Source organism: Myxocyprinus asiaticus, chromosome 40 (genome assembly GCF_019703515.2).
Source record: "Myxocyprinus asiaticus isolate MX2 ecotype Aquarium Trade chromosome 40, UBuf_Myxa_2, whole genome shotgun sequence".
In the NCBI taxonomy this organism is placed as follows: Eukaryota; Metazoa; Chordata; class Actinopteri; order Cypriniformes; family Catostomidae; genus Myxocyprinus; species Myxocyprinus asiaticus.
Window position 1 is genome coordinate 17,723,591 of NC_059383.1, and position 19,811 is coordinate 17,743,401.

Genomic DNA, 19,811 nt, shown 5'->3' on the forward strand with positions numbered 1-19,811 from the left:
ATCTATCCTAGCCACGAGTTTATGGTATGCTGGAAACAAAGAATAATATAAATAAATGACATGTAGTTGACATGTAATTAATTTATCTGACAGTAAAATGGCAAATACAACACAACAAATTGGCTCTAATGTTAATAATAAAATGTTAAATCAATTATAAGTCATAAGTCAACATCAGGGAGGAGGCTAAATCCTATAAGCAACTATTTTTCTGAAATAAATATTTCACATTTGGCCACACAAAATACGAACCATTGTAATTACTCAATTCTGATTGGCAATTTTAGCTTTATCAGTAATTTTTTTTTTAGCAGTTTAATAGTCAACTAACAATGTTTATTCAAATAGGTTGATACTTTGTGCAAAGCTGTCTTATGCTGATGTTAAATACGATTAACAATGGCATTCCTTCACTATGCATAAGCAATAATTAATTTCAGCAATAATTCGCACGCGTAAAAACTTAATACAGTGGGCTCAGGAGATTTCCACATACAGCCGCTAGATGGCGCCTCTAACTCATGCAGTGCTGTCGGCATTAAACCGCATGTAATAACCGCATTTAAAAACGCAGCATTTTGCAGTTTTAGTACATTTAAGTAGACCCTTTATTCCGTCGTGACTTAGAAACGAGGAGTAAGTCAAGCATTTGTATTGTTGTTAGCCATTAAATCATGGAATGGCCTTAAAATTGTTTACGGCCATTTCGCGATTTCAGTCTATATATAGTTTATTATGATGCTTTAATGGATATCACATAAACAAGCAAGAATTCCAAAATGTTAAGGTTTTACAGCGTTTTGTAACGGTCATGTCTGTTACAGTTTCCCACCAAAATGAAAAATTACTGTTAATAAAAATGACACTACATGTTTTTATGAGTACCAATCCATCTATGTTTGGGGTCTATTTTTCACGGACTCTCTGGATTCATTAAAATAAAGATGACTTACCTGAATTACGTCCCGAATGAAGCAGTCGTTCTGCGCATTCTCAACAAGCACCACGTAGAACGTTGAAAGCACCAAGGATCCAGTTGGCGGGTTGGATGAGGACGACGCGCGCAATGCCCCCTCTCCAAAAAAATAAATAAATAAAAAAATCGGATTCACGCAATTTACACGGGTCATCCCACCGAGGTCAGAAAATACGGAAATCCGTATTTATACGAAAAATCACATCCCTGTTTATGGATTACTTTGATGATGCCTGTTTTTTTTTTGGAGCTTTAAAATTCTGGCCACCATTCCCTTGCATTGTATCTACAGAGCTGAGATATTCTTCTAAAAATCTTCACTTAGGTTCAGCAGAAGAAAGTCATACACATCTAGGAAATGATGAGAGCATTTACAATTTTGGGTGGACTATTCCTTTAATATATTTTCACTATTAATATACAGTATTCCCCTGTATTAAACTTGAGAACACAATGAACAGTAGCACTCTTCGTGATCAGAGATAAAGACAAAGGAATACAATTTCATGTCATTATCAGAATAAAAAAGGCACAGACTGCTGAAACCTCTTTTATTATTTCCTTGGAAATCAGCAATGACCAACACTTTGAACACAACATAATGCAATCATCCTAATTACAACAACAAATAAGCAAGGCATCAAAGGAAACGCATAAGACATTATTTCAGGGGAAAATTAAAATTAAAATATACAAAACATTTTGAAATGATTATTTTATTATTAATTATTCCAGCCAAAATTGCCATGGTAATCATAATGACTACAGCAAACAAATGTAAAGCTATACAAAACAGAATATAATTTATGAACGAAGTGCTAAGAATGACTTTGCAGCAGAGGCGTTGTCATGGTTTTGGTTGTGTTGTAATCCCTGGTGTAGGCATGTCACTGGATGAGACTACAAGTGGAGACTACACATCGTCTATAGAAGCAAACAGCAGAGAATGAGACAAAGGACCAGATCAAAAAAATGAAAAACATTTAATTATCTCTGATATGATTACCTCAACACATGATTTCTTACCAGGGAAAACCCTCCTTGAATTCAGTGAACTTGTGGCGGACCATGAAGGTGGCTAGAGCATCAGCTACCTGCATAAAGAAATGGAGGAAGCCAATGCAGCTGAAAGACTATAGCAGCAGACTTCCAAAGAAATGTTAATGAGGACTCAAAGGTGTCATACCCGTTTAGATTTTTGAGCCAAGTGGATTTTAAATGCAACTTCCAAAATCATTATTTGTTTTCAGTCAAAATTTGGTCAGTCCAATAGAGTCACACCTTCCGCAGATCATTTTGCCTGAACATTCTGTCATTTATGCACCCTCCCATTGCTCAAAACTTTTATGACTTCTTTCCTGAGGACCATAGAGTTAATACCAAAATGTCAAAGATGCTCTTTTCCATATAACAAAATTACATGGTGATAACTGTCTGTCAAATTCAGCTGCAAATGTGCTTGATTGGTCAGTAATTGAAAAGTAATTGGTCAGGATTTAAAAACTAAGGTCTCCTTAATTGGTTGTCAAAAATCTACATCTAGACTAACAGGTCTTACACATACAGTATAATATGAACTACTACATTGTTAAGGACTGCCACTGGTGCCCCTCCAAAAAATAGAGAATAACGCCTCTAGGACTGTAGTACAAAAACTCAAAAGCTTGTTTCAAAACAGACATACTTTTTCAGGGGCATCTTCATGAACAGCATGGCCACATTGTGGAAGAACCTGCATCTGGAACTTTCCTATTACAAAGACCAGAGACATGAGGAACATATGGCCATAGGAATATGACTTTTGCTGTATTATTATTGCTAGCCTGAGGATTAAGTAATAACCGAGGCCTTACCCTGCATTTGCCCAATGGTAAGATCTTTATCAAGCCTGTCAACTCCTATGGGAGACACACAAATTAAACAGATCTTTGATCTGCCATTGAGTAAGTCTTAATTGTGACGTGTGTAAATTCTGTATACATTCTAAACATGCTGATTGCAGTTTTGTTTGGCGCCACTAGTGAAGACAATTGCATACTTCAGTTTAGATAAAAGCCAGGCCACTTACCAGCCAGCAGGAGAAGCTTTGGCACAGTGCAGGTGAGAAAGAGTGAAGACAGTCCTTTAAACCAGCCTTCCCAATACTTCTCTGTCTTTGAGAGCTCAATACGCCAGGTGTACAGACTTTCTTTCTTTATCTGCAGGTACAAATGTAAAAATCCTCAAAACTTGTACAAAACAAAATGTGATGTTTCTGTCAAGGTTAACATTAGGAAAGTCACTGTGAAAACTGAATTGTGAGTAGACGTACAACAAATAAGGGACAATGTACAATTAGCCAGCCATTATAGCACAATAAACCCTAAAAGGGTGATCAGTTGTTAAACAGACACTAAGGAAAAATATCTGACCAAAGAATGTCACGATTGGCCAATCAGAATCAAGTTTTGCAGAGAGTCGTGTAATAAACAGGGATGTGCATGGTTACCGTTTTTAACATTCAATTAACCGCAAGGTATATGCGCTCTGCCTAGGCAGGTTCACATTTCCGTGAGGCAGTGAACGCAATTATTGTCAGGCGAGTTAAAACAGGCGTTACACTGCTGCGGCTAATTAGCCTCTTCGCAGAGCTTTGATTTTTTTTTTTAAATGGTTTAAAATCAAATGGCATTGAACTTTTTCCAATTATTGTACGTAAATACGCACACCAGAGCAAAAGGGAATAAAAACAATCTTAATGTTTATCAACTGCTGAAACTTTGCTTGGTGAAAAACAACTTGAAATCATGGTTAATGGTGTAACATTCACATGAAGTCCCTTTTTGCAACCTGAACTTCTTCGGAACGCAGCACAATGAATGAAGCACAATGCAGGTGTTTCGTGATGAGTTTATAAAAATTAAAAGTTCTTTTTAACTTTATTTGGTGTCTAAAAATGTGGCAATGCTGCGTGAGACACTGAAAGAAAAAACTGTGAGATTTGGCACAAGTCATTGATGTCCGTCCAGCGCATGTTAACAGTAGGTTATAAGAGAAACAGCGCAGACGCACACAGACGCATGTTTGAACTTTTAACAGTCCCTAACCCACCCTGTACTTGAAAAACTGACCCAATCCCAGCTGGAAAACGACAGGGTTTTATTTAAATGTAAGGTTTTTGTTCATGTTGAAAAAAAAAAATTATATGTAGATTACTTCTTGATCATCTTCTTTCTTCCTTTTGTGGTTGGATTCGCCTCCTTCATCCTCCTCCTCCTCTTCTTCTTCAATAATTCCTTCACTGATGCCCTTGGAAACCCCTTGACTACTTAAGGGCTGCTCACATCTAAAATTTTAAACACCTCTGATCAATGGTATGCAATTGAACAATACACACATATATATATATATATATATATATATATATATATATATATATATATATATATATATATATATATATATATATATATAAATATTCAGACCCCTTCATTTTTTCACATTTTGTTATGTTGCAGCCTTATGTTAAAATGCTTTAAATAATTTATTTTTACATCAATCTACACTCCATACCCCATCATGACAAAGCAAAAACCAGATTTTTGATAACTTTGCAAATTAAAAAGAAAAAACTGAAATATCACATAAGTATTCAAACCCTTAACTCAGTATTTAGTTGAATCACCTTTGGCAGCAATTAAAGCCTCAAGTCTTTTTGGGTTTGATGCGACAAGCTTTGCACACCTGGATTTTCTGCCATTCTTCTCTGCAGATCCTCTCAAGATCTGTCAGGTTGGATGGGGACCATCAGTGGACAGCCATTTTCAGGTCTCTCCAGAGATGTTTGATTGGGTTCAAGTCTCTGGCTGGGCTACTCAAGGACATAAACATTGTTGTCACTAAGCCACTCTTGGGTTGTCTTGGCTGTGTGCTTAGGGTCACTGTCCTGTTGGAAGGTGAACCTTCAGCCCAGTTTGAGGTCCTGAGTGCTCTGGACCAGGTTTTCAGTAAGGATATCTCTGTATTTTGCTGCATTCAGCTCTCCTTCAACCCTGACTAGTCCCCCAGTCCCTGCCGCTGAAAAACACCCCCACAGCATGATGCTACCACCACCATGCTTCACTGTTGGGATGGTATTGCGCAGGTTATGAGCGGTGCCTTGTTTCCTCCAGACATGACGCTTGGAATTGAGGCCAAACAGTTCAATCTTCATTTCATCAGACCAGAGAATCTTGTTTCTCACAGTCTGAGAGTCTTTTAGGTGCTTTTTTTTTGCAAATTCCAAGCAGGCTTTCATCTGTCTTGCACTGAGGAGAGGCTTCCGTCTGGCCACTCTGCCATAAAGCCCAGATCGACATAGTGTTGCAGTTATGGTTGTCCTTCTGCAAGTTTCTCCCATCTCCACAGATGATCTCTGGAGCTCAACCAGAGTGACCATCTTGTTCTTGGTCACCTCTCTTATCAAGGCCCTTCTCCCCAATTGCTCAGTTTGGCTGGGCGGACCGCTCTATGAAGTCTCCTTGTTTTTCCAAACTTCTTCCATTTAAGAATTATGGAGGCCACTGTGCCCTTGGGAACCTTCAATGCAGCCAAAAAAAAAATGTGTAGCCTTCCCCCAGATCTGTGCCTTGACACGATCCTGTCTCTGAGCTCTGCAGGCAGTTTCTTTGACCTCATGGCTTGGTTTTTGCTCTGATATGCATTTTCAGCTGTGAGACCTTATATTAACAGGTGTGTGCCTTTCTAAATCATGTCCAATCAATTGAATGTTCCACAGGTGGACTCCAATCAAAGTGTAGAAATATCTCGATGATCCAGAGAAATGGAATGCAACTGAGCTAAATTTCAAGCATCATAGCAAAGGGTATAAAGTAAGTGTTACAAAAGTAACAGTCAGTATCTGGTGTGGCCACCAGCTGCATTAAGTACTGCAGTGCATCTCCTCCTCATGGACTGTACCAGAATTGCCAGTTCTTGCTGTGAGATGTTAACCCACTCTTCCACCAAGGCACCTGCAAGTTCCCAGACATTTCTGGGGGGAATGGCCCTAGCCCTCACCCTCTGATCCAACAGGTCCCAGATGTGCTCAATGGGATTGAGATCCGGGCTCTTCGCTGGCCATGGCAGAACACTGGCATTCCTGTCTTGCAGGAAATCATGCACAGAACGAGCAGTATAGCTGGTGGCATTGTCACACTGGAGGGTCAGGTCAGGATGAGCCTGCAGGAAGGGTACCACATGAGGAAGGAGGATGTCTTCCCTGTAATGCACAGCATTGAGATTGCCTGCAATGACAACAAGCTCAGTCCAATGATGCTGTGACACACTGCCCCAGACCATGACGGACCCTCCACCTCCAAATCGATCCCGCTCCAGAGTACAGGCCTCGGTGTAACACTCATTCCTTCGACGATAAACGCGAGTCCGGCCATCACCCCATGTGAGACAAAACCGCGACTCGTCAGTGAAGAGCACTTTTTGCCAGTCCTGTATGGTCCAGTGAAGGTGGGTTTGTGCCCATAGGCGACGTTGTTGCCGGTGATGTCTGGTGTCTACAAGCCCTCAGTCCAGCCTCTCTCAGTCTATTGCGGACAGTCTGAGCACTGATGGAGGGATCGTACGTTCCTGGTGTAACTCGGGCAGTTGTTGTTGCCATCCTGTACCTGTCCCGCAGGTGTGATATTTGGATGTGCCGATCCTGTGCAGGTGTTTTTACACGTGGTCTGCCACTGCGAGGATGATCAGCTGTCCTTCCTGTCTCCCTGTAGTGCTGTCTTAGGCGTCTCACGGTACGGACATTGCAATTTATTGCCCTGGCCACATATGCAGTCTTCATGCCTCCATGCAGCATGTCAAGGCATGTTCACGCAGATGAGCAGGGACCCTGGGCATCTTTCTTTTGGTGTTTTTCAGAGTCAGTAGAAAGGTCTCTTTAGTGTCCTATGTTTTTATAACTGTGACCTTAATTGCCTACCATGTGTAAGCTGTTAGTGTCTTAACGACTATTCCACAGGTGCATGTTCATTAATTGTTTATGGTTCATTGAACAAGCATGGAAAACATTGTTTAAACCCTTTACAATAAAGATCTGTAAAGTTATTTGGATTTTTACAAAATTATCTTTAAAATACAGTGTCCTGAAAAAGGGACATTTCTTTTTATATATATATATATATATATATATATATATACACACACACACACACACACACACACACACACACACACACACACACACACAGTACTGTGCAAAAGTTTTAGGCACTGGTGAAAAATGTTGCATAGTAAGAATGTCTTCAAAAATAATGCCATTAATAGTTTTCATTTATCAATTAATGTCATGCAAAGTCCAGTAAACATAAAAAAGATAAATCAATATTTGATGTGACCACCTTTGCCTTCAAAACAGCACCAATTCTCCTAGGTACTCTACTTTTTCTTGGTTGTTGGCAGATAGGATGTTCCAAGCTTCTTGGAAAATTTGCCACAGTTCTGTTTAGGCTGTCTCAATTGCTTCTGTCTCTTCATTTAATCCCAGACTGACTCGATGTTCAGTAGGGGGCTCTGTGGGGGCCATGCTATCTGTTGTAGGGCTCCCTATTCTTCTATCCTAATCTTTTCCATTTACAATAGTAATGTTTGGGAGTCTAAAATTTATATTTCCTATTGACACACTAAAGCTGAAGATATACTCAGCGGTTAAGGCTCTGGGTTACTGATCAGAAGGTCAGGGGTTCAAGCCCCAGCACCGCCAAGATGCCACTGTTGGGCCCTTGAGCAAGGCCCTTGACCCTATCTGCTCCAGGGGCGCCGTATCATGGCTGACCCTGCACTCTGACCCCAGCTTAGCTGGGATATGTGAAAAAAAAGAATTTCACTGTATATGTGCAAATGTATAATGTGTGATAAATAAATAAAATTATTATAACTATCTTAAGATAAATGTTTTTGTGAAACATCTTATGTGCCTAAGACTTTTGCACAGTACTGTATGTGTATACATATATTATACACACATATAAACGCACACACTGATCAGCTGCAACATTAAAACCACCTGCCTAATAATGTGTAGGTCCCCCTCGTGTCGCCAAAACAGTGCCAACCCACATCTCAGAATAGCATTGTACAGAGCGGTTATCTGAGTTACCATAGACTTTGTCAGTTCGAACCAGTCAGGCCATTCTCTGTTGACCTCTCTCATCAACAAGGCATTTCCGTCCACAGAACTGCCCCTCACTGGATGTTTTTTGTTTTTGGCACCTTTATGAGTAAATTCACGCGACTGTTGCGTGTGAAAATCCCAGGAGATCAGCAGTTACAGAAATACTCAAACCAGCCCGTCTGGCACCAACAATCATCCATGTGATTATCATGCCAATCATGTGGCAGCAGTGCAGTGCATAAAATCAAGCAGATACGGGTCAGAATGGGGAAAAAATGTTATCTCAGTGATATGGACCGTGGCATGATTGTTTGTGTCAGATGGGCTGGTTTGAGTATTTCTGTAATTGCTGACCTCCTGGAATTTTCATGCACAACAGTCTTTAGAGTTTACTCAGAATGGTGCCAAAAACAAAAACATCTAGTTAGGGGCAGTTCTGTGGACGGAAATGCCTTGTTGATGAGAGAGGTCAACAGAGAATGGCCAGACTGGTTAGAACTGACAAAGTCTATGGTAACTCAGATAACTGCTCTGTACAATTGTGGTGAGAAGAATATCATCTCAGAATGCTATTCTGAGATGCGGATTGGCGCTGTTTTGGTGGCACGAGGGGGACCTACACAATATTAGGTAGGTGGTTTTAATGTTGTGGCTGATCGGTTTATATAAATGTATACATACTAGGGATGTGCGCTACGACTAATTTGACTGTTGTTTAAACGGAAGTTTTGTAACCGACTAGTGGACTAGTCTCAAGAGAATCCAACCTTCAGAAAACAGTAAAAAAAAAAAAAAAAAAAAAAAAAAATAATTTATGCGCCCCATTTTAAATACTTAATCTATATCAAATCCGATGCTAAATTCCACTGAAAAGGAGCATTTATCTGCGACGTGCTTGCCTTGCATTATGATCATTGTACATTAAATATAGAATATGACACACATTCACTGAATCAACGTTAGTGAATATTTAACAGGCATATTTATTGAAAAAAATTGAATGAATAGTGCAGGATCAATGGAACAACCCTAAAAGCCTGTTCTAAACGGAAATCACCAAGTAAAAATTGCTTAACATATTAAAACAGCCAGGACATAGTTGAAAATAATTAACAGGTAGACTAAGCCAAATCTATGAGAAAGAATAATATTTGTATTATTAATTCTATTTAAAATATGTAACATTAATATGACAGTAATTTAAGTAAAGCCTCTGTAAAAATATAAAGCTAAACGTAAATATGTACAAATGATGATCAGTTTAATGGGGGGGGGGGGGTGGAATATTAACCGACTAGTAATTCCAGTGTCAACTAGCAGCATCAGAACCATTTAGTCGACTAGTCTCGCACATCCCTAATACATACATACATTATATATTATATATATATATATATATATATATATATATATATATATATATATATATATATATATATATATAGTATGAAAAATGCCAATAAAAACAAAAAGGAGTGATTTATAAATTATATTCACCATTTGCTAGATTGAAAGCACTACAACTACATATTATATGATGTTTTTCCTTGTGAATTTTTACAGTAATTTCAAATAAGATGATTGCAACACGCTCCAAAAAAGTTGGGACAGTCGAGTGTTTACCACTGTGAAGCATCATTTCTTCTAATAAAACCTTTTTGTTTTATTAGCATTTTTCATACTGTCCAAACTTTTTGGAAAATTTTATCTCTCTCTCTCTCTCTCTCTCTCTTTCTCTACATACATACATACACACAGAGTACAGTATGTAATAGCAAAATACTCCAAATTGCCTATATCCTAGGCCATTACTAGGAAAGACTTACTTTTTCACCTGTCCAACCATGGACACCCGTGCAGATTCAACATTCCTGATCTGTCCACTTTTCACACTGGTAATAAACAAAACACAGTTATCAATTTTAAAGTGATAATGACAGGTTGGCACCACTGATAAACAGTATATATTCTTTTGATTAAAGTCAGATTTACCAGCCAGTATATATATATATTATATTTCAACTAATACAAATATCTATCCATCGATCCATCTATTTCCTCTAAATAACTAAATGTGTTGCTGATAATATATTATTTTTAACAATATCCTCATAACTGCACACCTCCATTCTATGGCATTCTCCACAGATTTAAAAGTTTTTGGTCGACTCCTCAGAAAGTTCTGCATGCTGTTCAAGGCGTCCATGGCTGTACCTGTAGAATACAGCATTAATCAGAAAGCAAGAAAATTAGTCACAAAACATGCAGTACTGTGGTTTCATGACTTATGTCAATAAAGCTTTTTTCTTGTGTGAACTAGTTAACATTTCAACTTGTTTTTGCTGTGCTGAGCATGTTGCACTTACCTTCCACTACATCAATTACACAAAGACCAAGCAGTGATGGCACGTGACTGGCTGCAGTGGTGTGAACTGCTATTGCTCCGCCCATACTGTGACCAACAATCATGATAGGTGGTGGGTTTTCACTATAAAGTGCCTCCACCACTTTTCCAATATCCCTGGAGAGCAAGTAAAATCCCTAAATTAGATTATGCATATATCTTATTTGTAAAGACCCTTTCATGAATATGTACTTACTTGGCCATTGTCTCAGCAGAGAGATCGTCAGGGTTCTTGACTTTAGTGTCACCTAAATTTTATTTAAAAAATTTGACATTTTAAAACTGGTAATTTAAATAATATATTCTGTGTTACTCATTGGTAGGTTAGTGACCTGTGTCTAAAAGACAGAAAACATTAATGTTCATGGTTTGTTATCTGCAATTAACACAGACACAAAGTATGAAGTAGAAGGATTTGAATACGCTTACCATGTCCTCTAAGGTCCATAGCTACAACCCTGCAGTTAATCCTGCTGCATATAACAGACTGAAAATACAAACATCAGTCAATATCATGAAATCAATCAGTGGACAGAACAAACAACCATTTTAGCATCTGTCCTTTTCATGTATGTATCCACTCATCTCAAATTTAAACTATATACAGTGGGGTCCAAAGGTGTTTACGGAACAAATGATCCTTTGCTAAGCCCCACCTTGAAAGCGTTTCTGACCAATCCTGTCTTAGTAACCATTGTCATCTGCCATTTCTCTGACACGCGTTTGCGGTTTTCCAAGGAGAGCCTATGGGAGTAATGTGTGTTTGAGTAGTTTTAAACAGAATTTTATCAGAATGATCCAAAAAAAAAAAAAAAAAAGTTGTTGCTGGGTCACTTGAAATAGTGATAGAAGGTACCCAGAGAAGATACACGCAGTGTTTTTCTTTCTTTTTTTAAACAAATCTTGAGAAGAGCACTACACGATGACTCTAAGACTTTATAGACATTATAGTTTCATTTTCTGTAAAGCTGCTTTGAAACGATGCATGTTGTGAAAAGCGTTATACAAATAAAAATGACTTGACATGCTATGGATTAAACTGTATCAGCCCTCATTCCAAAATGAACATGTATAACATCAGTGAGGACACCTACATTTCCTCCAAGGTAAATTAAAGCTAATAAATGAACTCAATAAATAATTGATTTCAATAAATGAAATCAATACATGATTTATTCATGAATTGATTCAGGCCTTGGAAAAGGTGATAGTAAAGATTAGAGTTCACATCATCAAAGTGAGTGTGATACGAGATGTTATAAACCTTTCTGTTCTATTATGCTGTTATGAGGTGTGGAATCACCATTTAAAGGCGCTTTCTCTTTTCAAGTGACTGTGATAATCATTTGCCTCAATTCTGATTAACAGTCTCCATGGTTTTCAATCAAATTACTGAATAATTTAACAATTTATTTTTAAAAATATCAGACAATTATGCCTAGCAGTGTCACTGCATTCAAGTCCACGTACAAATATTATCCATTATTATCCACGATTAGGATCATATTTTGCCAAAAAAAAATCGTGCTGTTCACAGCAATCTCCCAATCATTCCTATGGGGAGTTCAGCAGAGCTTGTCAGAGCAAGCAACCGTAATCAAGGAGGGTGGAGCTTTGCGAAGGATCAATTTGATTTCCATTTGTTTTTCATTTAAATCTGGAAATAAAGAGAAAGCATTAGTATTTTGGAAAAAAAAGAGTTATAACTTAAAATGTAGAAGAAAAATATACGATTTTCTGCTATCTTTAGGTCCCGACTCAAATGTAAGCAAATTGGCAACTCCTATGAAAGATTTACTGCCTTGAGAATACAAGATGCTCTTTGTAACAATCTCAAATCATACCAGATAACATGGATCATTTTGCACAAACTTGTGGAATCCATGTCAGCTCAAGTGCAGGCTGTTGTTAAAGCCCATGAGGGAAATATACTCACTGAGCACTTTATTAAGAACAACATACAAACACTAGGTAAGGCCTACATTTGCTCTCAAAACAGCCTCAATTTTTCATGGCATGGATTCCACAAGATGTTGGAACATTGTTTTGAGATTCTGGTCCATGTTGTCATGATTGCATCACGCAATTTCTGCAGATTTGTTAGCTGCACATTTATGCTGCAAATCTCCTGTTCTACCACATCCCAAAAGTGTTCTACTGGATTCAGATCTGGTGACTGGGATGGTCACTGAAGAACAATGAACTCATTGTCATGTTCAAGAAACCAGTTTGAGACAACTTTTACTTTGCGACAGGGTGCATTATCAAGCTGGAGATGGGTAAATTGTGGCCATGAAGGGATGCACATGGTCAGCAACAATACTCAAATAGTCTGAGGCATTCAAGCGATGATTAACAGGCAAAAGTGTGCCAAGAAAACATTCCCCATAGCATTACACCACCACCACCAGCCTGGACTGTTAACACAAGGCAGGTTGGGTCCATGGATTCATGCTGCTGATGCCAAATTGCAACACTGCAGCCTCAGCTTTCTGTTCTTGGCTGACAGAAGTGGAACCTGACGTGGTCTCCTGCCATTGTAGCCCATTCGCCTCAAGTTTCGACGTGTTGTGCATTCTGAGATGCTATTCTGCTCGCTACAATGGTACAGAGGGGTTATCCGAGTTACCGAAGCCTTTCTGTCAGCTCGAACCAGTCAGGTCGTTCTCCATTGACCTCTCTCATCAACAAGGCAAGGCATCCGTCCACTGGATGTTTTTTGTTTTGGGCACCATTCTGAGTAAATTCTAGAGAGTGATGTGTGTAAAAATCCCAGGAGATTAGCAGTTACAGAAATACACAAACCAGCCCGTCTGGCACCAACAATAGTCCCACGGTCGAAATCACTGACATCACATTTTTGGTGGTTGACGTGAACATTAACTGAAGCTCCTGACGTGTATCTGCAGATTTTATGCATTGCACTGCTGCCATACGAATGGCTGATTAGATAATAGCATGAATAAGTACATGTACAGGTGTTCTTAATAAAGTGCTCAGTGGGTGTATCTAACACCAAGAAATTCCTGTGATCCTTCCTTAATTACACTTCACACTTTCTTTCTTTTTTACTGGTGACATAATTCAGTATTAGAAAAGAATGCAACATTTTTCACCAGTGTTCTCAGACTTTTGGACCCCACTGTATAGCCAATCATTAAAGCAAGCTGTAATTTTGCCTCCATTCATAACTGGATTGATTCCTTTATAATCATTTGATCTTTGCAAGAGATGCCAAATTTCCAAACTTGTGAAGGGTAGCAGTGGTGTATCGTTATTATAGATATATGACACTCACAGTAAAAACTGCCCAAGAAAGAGCAGAGTGACCTCCTCCATGAAGCAGCAGCAGGACAGGACCATGAGAGCCACTGCTGTAAATTCTGAATGTGTACAGAGGAGTAAAGGAAAGTCTTACAGAATCAATCTACTGTATGTTTTAGTTGATTTTCTATTTATGAAAAAAAGAAGTATTGTACAATGGCCCTAAAAATATTTGTATACTTAATTCACATTTATTTATAAGAAAATAGCACTAACACACTTTTCAGACAATAATAATAATAATAAAATAAAAAAATAAAAAATAAAATCAGAAGTTTGTTAGGTTATAAATATACAGTTTAAAATTAAGACAAAAGTATCTGGACACTTTCTGGTTGTCAAATGTTAGTGGAACATATCCATAGTTAGAGGGATACTTCACCCAAAAATGAAAATGCTCTCATAATTTACTCACCCTCATTTCATCCCAGATGTGTATGACTTTCTTCTGCTGAACACAAACAAAGATTTGTAGAAAAAACTATCTCAGCTCTGTAGGTCCATACAATGCAAGTGAATGATGACCAAAACTGTGAAGCTCCAAAAAGCACATAAAGCCAGCATAATAGTAACCAGTACAAAGTAGTTTAATCCATGTCTTCTGATGTCATCCAATCGATTTTGGGTGAGAACTGTATATAACTTCTTTTTCACTATAAATCTTGACAGTAGTCTCCTTAGCGATCATGATTTCAAGCTCAATTACACGTCCTAGCGTCAAGCAGTAGGAAGTGTAATAGAGCTTGAAATCATGAGACTGCAATGGGAAGAAGTACAGTGAAAAAAGGGTTATATTTTGGTCTGTTCTCACCCAAAACCAATTGGATCGCCTCAGAATACATGGATTAAACCACTGGAGTCATATAAATTACTTTTCTGCTACCTTTATATGCATTTTGGAGCTTCAAAGTTCTGGCCACCATTCACTTCCATTGTATGGACCTACAGAGCTGAGATACTATTCTTAAAATCTTTGTTTGTATTCTGCAGAAGACAGAAAGTCATACACATCTGGGATGGCATGAGGGTGACTAAATGATGAGAGAATTGTTTATTTTTGGGTGAACTATTCCTTTATTGTGATAAACAAAACTAGTGGTTACTCTGCTAGGAAACTTGTGTGAACTTAAGGGAAACTGACTTCATACATTTACTAAAACAACCTTGGGACCAGCTGGTTAAAAGTAATCGTAAAATTGGTTTGAAGTGAAGTTATTTCTGAGAAAAGCTCTAGGATAATTTGTTTGCAGATACCACTTGGTTTGATATATTTTGTCTATGCAAGGAAATAAAAACATATTTAAGTGTGAATTGAGCATCCAAAAGTGTCCAAATACTTTCCAAGACCACTGTATAATATGAGATACATATAGATAAATATATAATTATTTTCCAAGCGTCTGCATAAAAATCAAAAAAAGGATATGTCTTTGCTGTTGTCGTTTTCTACCTCCACATCCTCCATAGTTTCAAAGTACTGACTCCAGGGCAGAGGGGTAAAATCTCGTTTTCTTCCTGGTCTGCACAGAGAACAAAACAGTGAATTTTTTTTTTTGTGTGTGTGTGTGGATACTGTATACCCTTGTCGTAGTCTTTAGACTCAAGGACTAAAACTAAATATTTTCATTTCAGTTCTTTCTGAGCAGAAACATTATTTTTTTGTTCTGGCTCCAGTGTTCCACAGCCTACTTTCCAAATGGTAACCGGTTAGAATGAAATAAAAGAATGGTTAATAACATTCTTTTTAAAATTACAGTACCCTGTGCTAAGGGTGGGTGATATACAGTTGAAGTCAGAAGTTTACATACTCTTAGGTTGAAGTCATTAAAACTAATTTTTTAACCACTCCACAGATTTAACATTAGCAAACTATTGTTTTGGCAAGTCATTTAGGACATCTACTTTGTGCATGACATGAGTAATTTTTCCAACAATTGTTTACAGACAGATTGTTTCACTTTTAATTGACTATATCACAATTCCAGTGGGTCAGAAGTTTACATACACTAAGTTAACTGGGCCTTTAAGCAGCTTGGAAAATTCCAGAAAATGATGTCAAGCCTTTAGACAATTAGCTTCTGATAGGAGGTGTACTGAATTGGAGGTGTACCTGTGAATGTATTTAAGGCCTACCTTCAAACACAGTGCCTCTTTGCTTGACTACATAGGAAAATCAAAAGAAATCAGCATAGACATCAGAAAAAAAAATTCATCCTTAGGAGCAATTTCCAAACGCCAGAAGGTACCACATTCATCTGTACAAACAATAGTACACAAGTATAAACACCATGGGACCACGCAGCCATCATACCGCTCAGGAAGGAGACACATTCTGTCTCCTAGAGATGAATGTAGTTTGGGGTGAAAAGTGCAAATCAATCCCAGAACAACAGGGACCTTGTGAAGATGCTGGAGGAAACCGGTAGACAAGTATCTATATCCACAGTAAAATTAGTCCTATATCGACATAACCTGAAAGGCTGCTCAAGAAGCCACTGCTCCAAAACCACCATAAAAAAAAGCCAGACTACAGTTTGCATGTGCACATGGGGACAAAGATCTTACTTTTTGGAGAAATGTCCTCTGGTCTAATGAAACAAAATGGCCATAATGACCACTGTTATGTTTGGAGGAAAAAGGGTGAGGCTTGCAAGCCGAAGAACACCATCCCAGCCGTGAAGCATGGGGGTGGCAGCAGCATGCTGTAGGGGTGCTTTGCTGAAGGAGGGACTGGTGCACTTCACAAAATAAATGGCATCACGAGGAAGGAAATTTATGTGGATATATTGAAGCAACATCTCAAGACATCAGCCAGGAAGTTAAAGCTTGGTCGCAAATGGGACACTGTCCATTTGGAAGACCCCAAGCATACCTCCAAAGTTGTGGCAAAATGGCTTAAGGACAACAAAGTCAAGGTATTGGAGTAGCCATCACAAAGCTCTGACCTCAATCCAATAGAAAATTTGTGGGCAGAACTGAAAAAGTGTGTGTGAGCAAGGAGGCCTACAAACCTGACTCTGGTACACCAGTTCTGTCTGGAAGAATGGGCCAAAATTCTAGCAACTTATTGTGAGAAGCTTGTGGAAGTCTACCCAAAATGTTTGACCCAAGTTAAACAATTTAAAGGCAATGCTACTAAATACTAACAAAGTGTATGTAAACTTCTGACCCACTGGGAATGTGATGAAAGAAATAAAAGCTGAAATAAATAATTCTCTCTACTATTATTCTGACATTTCTCATTCTTAAAGTAGTAATCCTAACTGACCTAAAACAGGAAATATTTTCTAAAATTAAATGTCAGGAATTATGAAAAACTGAATTTAAATGTATTTGGCTAAGGTGTATGTAAACTTCTGACTTCAACTTTACCAATTGCAGTGTTTCCTGATCTCACAAAAGAAACATGGCACCTGATTTGGGGAAAACAAGGTCAAAATAAGGGACTTGCCTTATTAGCAAAATAAACAATTAAATTTTTTCTAATGAGGGGGAATTTTCAGGATAGAAATCATATCATAACAAGCATTGTTTAAAGCTGCACTATGTAAAATGTTTTGGTAAACAATTAACTAAGTGCCATTATTGACTGAGTACATAAACAAAATTCAAAACAATGTCCTTACCTTACCCAAATTCACTAAGGTAAGGCTATACAGATTATTTGTATTTTGAGCTGTCGGGTTGGATTTGGCATGAAATCGCTGGATTATGACGTACATCCTTGTGTCATTACATCAGGTCCGTGAACATAGGAAAGAAGAGCTGGCTGTCTCGTTCCCATGTAAACAGTAGATAGCGGTAATGCACTGTTTTAGTTTGCGAGTAACCGTTAAAAAGAAGAACGAAGATACAGTTCAGCCAGTTACACACACACTGTTCCGGACAGCATCGCAACAATCTGGATGAATGTTTATCTGTTATCCATTTGGTGAAGTTGTTTACCTGCTATAATGCTTGGATATGTTGTGTGGTAGGGTTGCTGAAGCTAATATTGCTTGTATGCATGATTTTATGCACTGCTGCCACACGATTGGCTGATTACATAATTGCATGGATGATTGTTGGTGCCAGACGGGCTGGTTTGAGTATTTCTGTAACTGCTCATCTCCTGGGATTTTCACACACGGCAGTCTCTAGAATATACTCAGAATGGTGAGGGGCAAAAAAAAAAAACATCCAGTGAGGGGCAGTTCTGCGGATGGAAATCAGATAACCGCTCTGTACAATTGTGTTGAGAAGAATAGCATCTTAGAAGGCTATTCAGAGATTTGGGTTGGCGCTGTTTTGGCGGCACGAGGGGGACCTACACAATATTAGGCAGGTGGTTTTAATGTTGTGGCTGAACGGTGAAAATCTGAGGTTTAAAGTGTCAAATGACCCTAGGGGTCACAGTTTAAATGGGCTGGCTGACCAAAGGGATCTCTAGAGCTCAGGTAACGTGTGAAATTATTATTGAGAAGACATGCCTTCTCACGTCGTGATTGTGGTGGCTGCTGGATTAAACACAGTAGGGGACATCCTCTGTTTAAATATCTTGGGACTGTTAAAATATCTTGAGTGCACTGAACTCAGTTTGATATTTCGAGGTTGCTAACACACATATACGATTAAAGTGTAAACTCACCCCATTCTTATTTTAGATCCCGACTGCTGCAAACCTGCCATTGGGGGTTTGGAGGCTAGCAGATTCAAATGCAACTGTTTCTCCATGGGAAGCAAAACCCTTTCAGTACGTAAAACGTCTAGTCCTCTTTGTACCATACGAGTCCTTGTCTATAAAGACTAAATATTGCAGTTGTACACTTAACAAATAAACGAGAAATCCGGCTAGTTCAGCAGACAGGTACAAAAACCTTTGATCACGCAAGTTGTCTCCGCCCACCAAAGTTTCTTGACCAGAGTGCACTGTGGGGCTTGTAGTCATGTCACTGAATTTTAATAGTGACGCTCATGGCACTGCGCATGGAAAGAAATACAACTAACAGAAAACACCAGTTTCGTTTCCTCGCGCACGTAAACCAGCCTGAAAAACATGACGTAATGCATTACAATACTATTTCTTATCAACATTTTATACCCATAAGTGCGAATTCTCAAAGATATATATATATATATATATATATATATATTTTGGTTTGTTTTGTTATTTGCTGTAAATATTTTAAATGTTTTGTGTTGTTGAATAGAATATACACTACCGGTCAAAAGTTTTAAAACACTTACTCATTCTTTATTAATAGTGTTAATTAAAACGTTAATTATATATATATATATATATATATATATATATATATATATATATATATATATATATATATATATATATATCTCTTCACATTTTATAATAATAGTAAAGTCATCAAAACTATGGAATAACATAAATGGAACTATGGGAATTATGTTGTGACTAAACAAAATCCAAAATAAATCATTTTAGCAACTTCAAAGTAGTCACCCTTTGCCTAGAATTTGCAGACATGTACTCTTGACATTTTCTCAACCAACTTCTTGAGGTATCACCCTGGGATGATTTTTAAACAGTACTGAAGGAGTTCCCATCTATGTTGGGCACTTATTGGCTGCTTTTCTTTATTATTAGGTCCAAGTAATCAATTTAAAAAAAAAATTTAAATATATATATACAATTTTAGTTTTGTAATGAAATAAATTAATATGGTGGCACAATTATATTTTTGTCTACAAAACAAATTTCAAACATTTAAGCATACGCCTTCAGATCAAAAGATTTTTAAGATCATGAGAAACATTTCAGTCAAGTGTTTCAAAACTTTTGACCAGTGTGTGTGTGTGTATATATATAGAGAGAGAGAGAGAGAGAGAGAATTAGTATCTTTAATCTCTTTTGTTTGCATATTTAAACCATGTAAACTGTACATTTTTGTTCATTGTAGATAAAGGAAAATGTATCTTAGTGTCCTATGTGTTAATATGTATATAAT

The 19,811-nt window shown here is 37.9% G+C and overlaps 1 protein-coding gene across 3 annotated transcripts; it reads right to left on the reverse strand.

Moving 5' to 3' along the window:
- Positions 1 to 1,363: 1,363 nt before the first annotated feature.
- LOC127431323 (protein phosphatase methylesterase 1-like) lies at positions 1,364 to 18,731 on the reverse strand. 3 transcript variants are annotated; one of them, XR_007895571.1, is made up of 15 exons: positions 18,476 to 18,731; positions 15,274 to 15,368; positions 13,823 to 13,914; positions 10,954 to 11,011; positions 10,721 to 10,772; positions 10,487 to 10,641; positions 10,244 to 10,334; positions 9,947 to 10,012; positions 4,172 to 4,301; positions 3,045 to 3,174; positions 2,830 to 2,874; positions 2,661 to 2,725; positions 2,163 to 2,334; positions 2,003 to 2,070; positions 1,364 to 1,900 (listed from the first exon to the last, which is right to left on the reverse strand). XR_007895571.1 is itself a non-coding variant. In XM_051681722.1 (14 exons), coding segments are annotated over exons 1-14 (1,185 nt in total). In that variant the 5' UTR covers positions 18,613 to 18,731; the 3' UTR covers positions 1,364 to 1,899. The 3 variants fall into 3 exon arrangements, 2 of the variants coding, with proteins under 2 accessions (XP_051537682.1, XP_051537681.1); XM_051681722.1 differs by lacking the exon at positions 2,163 to 2,334; XM_051681721.1 differs by lacking the exon at positions 2,163 to 2,334 and having other exon boundaries at positions 1,983 to 2,070.
- Between the last annotated feature and the right edge of the window lie 1,080 nt (positions 18,732 to 19,811).

What these genes read in the sequence shown, in the direction of transcription:
- LOC127431323 (XM_051681721.1), bottom strand. Translation starts at nt 18,612, where the DNA reads ATGGTACAAAGAGGACTAGACGTTTTACGTACTGAAAGGGTTTTGCTT. An exon ending in TACCATTGGGCAAATGCAGG is followed by an intron (nt 2,726 to 2,829) that starts GTAAGGCCTCGG and finishes TCTTTGTAATAG; the next exon opens with GAAAGTTCCAGATGCAGGTT. An exon ending in ATGAAGATGCCCCTGAAAAA is followed by an intron (nt 2,071 to 2,660) that starts GTATGTCTGTTT and finishes TTCTTTATGCAG; the next exon opens with GTAGCTGATGCTCTAGCCAC.